The sequence below is a fragment of the Chiloscyllium plagiosum genome, unplaced genomic scaffold (genome assembly GCF_037043375.1).
Source record: "Chiloscyllium plagiosum isolate Xiang-an unplaced genomic scaffold, Cpla_swu_hap1 HiC_scaffold_38, whole genome shotgun sequence".
NCBI lineage: Eukaryota > Metazoa > Chordata > Chondrichthyes > Orectolobiformes > Hemiscylliidae > Chiloscyllium > Chiloscyllium plagiosum.
The window spans coordinates 18,372,360-18,378,569 of record NW_028270176.1 but is presented as its reverse complement, the minus strand read 5'-3'; the positions used below and the strand labels follow the sequence as shown (position 1 = coordinate 18,378,569).

Below are 6,210 nucleotides of genomic sequence, written 5' to 3'. Positions count from 1 at the left end.
ACAAACTGGCAGCACTCACTATCACAAATTAGCTATGCAGTCAACTGAGCTACAGCTAACATGAAAAGTATAAGAAAACCATGTTCAACTTTGAGTCACCCTCGACAAAGATCACAGGTTGCCCGAGGAGTGTTATATGTGCAGAGGACATTTGCTTTGGAATTAAAAAAAAATGCTTGCCTTGCTAACTTGAATTTTACTGAGGCTACAATATGATTTTTTTTTCAAAGTTGCATCATGATTAATGATGGATTTTCTTGTTGCTTTGTCTTTGCTTGTGAGCAATGGAGAAAATCAACTACAGGAAAAAGATGGAAGCAACATGCCAGGAATTGTGAACTAATAATCGTACTGACATCAGGGAAGACGTTACATCATGGGGGCCCTGAGAGAGTTTCTTCTGTATTTATAGACTCTACCACACTAGCAGTTTGAAAATGCTAAGCCATTATCACGTCTGACTGAACATGCATGAACCACCATCTGGTCTGCTGTATGCAATTTACTATCCAATTCTTGCTGCGGTGGGTATCCCAGGTATGTGCAATCTCGAGAATTGTGTAAAACTGTGTGTGACTATCTCATTGTACTTGCTGCACCTCTGCTGTGTAATTCACCGAAGTTAATGTGCTTGCAAAATCGTCACATAACCGGTGGCAATTAGCCTTTGGAAAAACAAGCATCATTGATGTTACTTAGTTAAAATATTTTGTTCAAATATTCTTTTCTGCTTCAGTGAATAACTTTTCTTTCAATTCGTCCCCCATGAAATATATTTAGTCAGTTAAAGGTAATGAATCGGGTGCACAGTGCTTCATTTTACATTTGAATGTTGATATATCTTGCTTTAGACTTCTACGGGGTGCATATCATTATTAATGTCCGATTGTAGGGAGGTGAAGAATATCATATATTGAATATCCTCCCCACTTTGGCGAGATATTACAGTCTATCTAAATGCATCACTGTCCGTTTTTCTGTCCTAACGGTTTATTTCTATCCATTTTATAAAGTAAGAATTCAATTAATTAAAAATAATCTTGTACGTGCAATACTTATTTTTTACATTTTTGTACATTGACATTCTGGCTTAACATGTCAATCATGTTCATCTTTAATTTTACTTCTACATAAGATCACAAAATGCTTTGACTGGCGGTAGCCATTAATTCCATATTCACCTTTCTTGTTTCACTCCAGTGTTTTGTGCAAATTGTCTTCTTTGCACTTTCTGACTCGTCTTATTAAACCTATCTTTACCTCTTCTTCTCTCTTCTAAAAGGCAAACCATCGTTAGTGTACTGTTAAACGAAAGCGAAATAGTGAAGCAGTGTTTTATATGGAAGAACATTTCACCCACAGAATCTCAAATTTGGTTGTGTATTTCCCTCTTCTATTTTCACGCTGGTGATGATAAAAAAAACAACTTAATGTAGTGATAATGTAAAGTTAAATGTTTAATAGCCGAAGAATAAGACAATGTTTCATTCAACTCAGCGTGAATAAGTTTATTTTGGTCGTTTAATGACTGGTGAATCCTCAAACAAAGCAACTAAAACAACAACAACAACAAAATGAAGCCAAGGGCGCCGTGTTGCTCAGTGAGTGTTCCTCACATCTCAGTTAGAAACCTCTGTTATTGTTCCATCTGCTCCATAACTCATCTGAACAGGATGGCCAAAAATATGTGGATTAAGCCCGATTACCCGTGAACCTCATTGGTATGTCCGCACTTGCAAATTGTTCCCATTTCGGTTCAAGTGCCATTCCACTGAGTAAAATTTCGACCTTCACTAGCCAAAATTATTGCTGACATTAGCTATTGTCTTCAGATTTGTAAAGACTTAAGTACATTACCAAAAGATAATAAGCAGTACTTTTCAACTTCCATCTTCACGCATTACACCCCCCCCCCTCCCCCTCCCCACCCCCACTACCTCTTCCAGTCCTCCGATCCATATTTTGTGAAATAATTAGAAAGGAAAGCTGATCGGGACATGGCGCAGTGGCGATGTATTTATAATCCACATCACCTGCTGCTCTGTTGGGCAGATGCGTGCACATCTAAATATGACAACTTATTAAATCATAACTCGGTTATAAATCTGAACTGAAGCAGGAGACTCCTTGAACTGACTCACAGTTTTCCAGTTCTTTGATATAGATTGCGGGAGGAAACTGACCTCCACAACTCATCTGGTCTACTCTGGACCCTATATGATAACTGCTCACTGAGCAATAAATATAGAAATAAAAATCCAGACGAGCTGGTATTGTTAATCAAAAAAATCAGGTATTCATGAGGTTTCCACTCCTTTTTTGGAAATAGTTACGGGCATTGGATATAGCAAAAAGAAACCAAAGATTCACTTCAATGTTTCAACCAGTGTCTGTGAGTCCACCTAAATTCGCTGTATCACAAACTACAAAAATGACATAGATGTGCACTTGAACATAAACAAAGGCTCATGCCGTAACGTTGGGCGGCACGGTGGCACAGTGGTTAGCACTACTGCCTCACAGCGCCAGAGACCTCGGTTCAATTCCCACCTCGGCAACTGTTTGTGTGGAGTTTGCACATTCTCCCCGTGTCTGCGTGGGTTTCCTCCGGGTGCTCTGGTTTCCTCCCACACTCCAAAGATGTCAGGTGAATTGGCCATGCTAAATTGCCCGTAGTGTTAGGTGGAGGGGAATGGGTTTGGGTGGGTTGCTCTTCGGAGGGTCAGTGTGGACTTTTTGGGCCGAAGGGCTGGTTTCCACACTGTAGGTAATCTAATTTCTGAAAAGACATAGGAAAATTCAGGAGACTGCACTTCTTTCAAATCTCTTCTGTTTAGTTTAATTGTAAAAGGAAAATACACATCTCTAAAGATTTTTCGTTAGTTTTGCGCGACTCTGATAAAAAAAACGGTTTGTATGTATTTCAATCAAACTGCCTACGTACGATACAGCTCTGCAGCAGATAGAACTTGAACACAATCTTCCATGGATTAAAGACAGATACCAGTAATATACCATAACAGCTGCTAATCACTCTCTTGGTCACTAAAACACTAGTCAAGGAGAAATGGTTTGTATACTCGTACGGATAATATCAATTGGAATAATCAGTAATGTATTAAAAAGATGTGAATTGAGAACACCCGTGATCAATCAGCCACATCCGCCACATGCCATGAAGCTTCTCGCTGGGTCAATTCTTATCTTCTGACCCCAGCCTTTGAGCTGCCTTAACTGTGGTTTGTCTCTGTTGAACCTGAGTAATGGTTCCGATTTATTAATGCAAGTTTTTTGCTTCATAATTCGTTTATTGAATATCCATTCTAGAGAATTGCATTTAATTCCCTTAACAAATCTATTTGTATTTATTATGCTATTTATATGGAAGTTAACCACTGAAAATAATTTGTGATACAAAATGTGATATATCATATATGACGTTAGTCTGTTTTAGCCTAACATGTCATATTTCTCCTGACTGTCATATCTGTTACAAAACAAACCAATTCCTCATTACCAATTGCCAAATTGTTTATTCTAAGATGATTCAGCATGATGGTTTGCATTAAGTTCGTTTGCAGACAATGTTAGGAGCAACAGCTATTTTAGCATGACAGAATTATGGTTCAATTAGCACCAGGAAGCTTCTACGAAAAACCATTAATTTATTACATTGGAATAGAATGTCTGGAAATTGGGTTGAGGGAGGTTCTAGCGAGGCATCCAAGAATGCACTCAATGATTATTTAATTCAAAACAATGTGCAAGCGTTTGGAGAAAGTTTGGAAAAATGACAATAATCCTTGCATATTTGGAGAGCTAATCCATACACAAAGAACCAAATGGCTTTTTAGTGTCTCTTTCTGTGCCTGAACCCTTCTGTTTCTGTGATTATTGGATTCAATGAAGTCGATTCAAAAATAAATATTGGCAAGGTCATTGGGAAACTAAGCCTGTTGCCAGATGGTTAAAGTGCAAGCCGAGAAATAGAACTGACACTTTTATGAACTGATGTAAATGGCAGATGCAGAAGAAACTGGTACAGAGAACACCAGACGGAGAATTCACTACAAGAGTATACAGGAAAGCCACACACACAGACCAAGTCCTGAACTATGAAAGTAACCACCCCAACACACGCAAACGAAGCTGCATCAGGACACTATTCAAAAGGGCCACAACACACTGCAGTACACCAGGACTGCAAAAAGAAGAAGAGGAACACCTATACAAGGTATTCGCCAAAAACGGATACCCGCGCAACTTCATCAGCAGATGCCTAAGAGAAAGACCACGGAACGAGGACATACCACAACCAAAAGGACTAGCCACACTACCATACATCAGGAGCATCTCAGAACTGACTGCCAGACTACTGCGACCCCTAGGACTCATAACGGCACACAAACCAACAGCCGCGCTCAGACAACAACTCACCAGAACGAAGGACCCGATACCCAACATGAGCAAGACGAATGTAGTGTACAAAATACCATGCAAGGACTGCACTAAACACTATATAGGACAAACAGGAAGACAGCTAACAATCCGCATACATGAACATCAACTAGCCACGAAACGACACGACCAGCTATCCTTAGTAGCCACACACGCAGACAACAAGCAACATGAATTCGACTGGGACAACACTACTATCATAGGGCAAGCCAGACAGAGAACAGCCAGGGAATTCCTAGAGGCGTGGCATTCATCCACAAACTCCATCAACAAACACATCGACCTGGACCCAATATACTAACCACTACAGCAGACAGCTGAAACTGACAACCGGAAGCGGCAGGGACAGACCACTATAAACACCGGAGGAAACATCAAAGAAGCGCTTCGCAGGAGGCTCCCAAGCACTGATGATGTCGCCTAGCCAGGGGACGAAACGTTTGCAACAGAAACTTCCAGCTCGGCGAACAGAACCACAGCGCAGAAGAAACTTTTATGATTTGCTTTTGGATAAATTGTTAGGAATCCGAATAGCATTCATTATATGCATCTCGACACAATGGATATGGAATGGAAAGGATAAATTTTTATCCTTTCATATCATCTCACTAATTATGCCTAATCTGTTTACATTTCCCAACAGTTAATATTCTGGCGATTGTGATCCTGGTCCAGGGCAGATGTGGCCTTTCGAAATGTATCACATATTACTTGATAGCTATGGCATTTGCAGACGTATCTGTTGTCATCACTAGCGTTATATTGAATCGGATCATTGGTATTTACTTTCCCAGAAATTATCTATTGCTGACTCCGGTATGCCGAACCAAAAGTGCCCTAGTTTACTTAACAAGAGATTGCTCTGTTTGGTTTACTGTTGCATTTACTTTTGATCGTTTCATAGCCATCTGTTGTCAGAAGCTGAAGACAAAATATTGCACACAGAAAACTGCAGCGGTGGTAGTAGGGATGGTATTCACCCTTAGTAGTTTGAAGGACATTCCCTGGTACTTTGTATACGAACCTATGTACATAATTAACAACTTGCCTTGGTATTGCCAAATAAGGTCAAGCTTTTATATATCTCACCTGTGGCTTGGATTCTCTTACTTTGGCTGCATAACAAATCCTTTTCTACCATTTCTGATTGTTTTGGTGCTCAATGCTTTCACCGTGAGATACATCTTGCTGGTCAGCAAAACACGTAAGACATTTCGTGTTCACATCAGGTCAGAAAATAATCAAGATCCTGAGATGGAGAACAGAAGAAAGTCCATAATTTTACTGTTCAGTATATCTGGCAATTTTCTGTCATTATGGCTGACATTCACGATCCATTATATGTATTATCGAATTGTTAATGCTTATTCTTACATGGGTTACAATGACCCCATTTATATCCTTCAAGAAACTGGATACATGCTTGTGCTTTTGAGCTGCTGCACAAACACATTTATTTATGCAGTGACCCAGACTAAATTTAGACAAGAGCTAATGAAAATGGTGAAGCATCCAGCAAGTCAATTTGTTACAAATTTCTGCTAGATAATTAGCACATTTTATGAGTTTATTTAGCTTGTCATTCTATTTGAGGTGAAGTATACCGAGAAATCCATATGTATTGTCTTGTCTGACGTGCAATATCAAGCCAATGACTTCTATACCTTGCTCACATCGGATTTCTTGCCTCGTCCCCTCATGTCTTTATTCCCCAATGGAACATGTTTTCAATACAATCTATTAATTTAATAA

At 39.5% G+C, this 6,210-nt stretch overlaps 1 protein-coding gene across 1 annotated transcript; it reads left to right on the top strand.

Annotated features, from left to right (window-relative positions):
- The first annotated feature begins 467 nt into the window (after positions 1 to 467).
- On the top strand, positions 468 to 6,003 carry LOC148139013 (putative G protein-coupled receptor 139). Its single transcript, XM_087980825.1, has 2 exons — positions 468 to 537; positions 5,102 to 6,003. The coding sequence occupies exons 1-2, from the start codon at positions 468 to 470 to the stop codon at positions 6,001 to 6,003; spliced, it is 972 nt and encodes a 323-aa protein (XP_087836951.1).
- Positions 6,004 to 6,210: the final 207 nt, after the last annotated feature.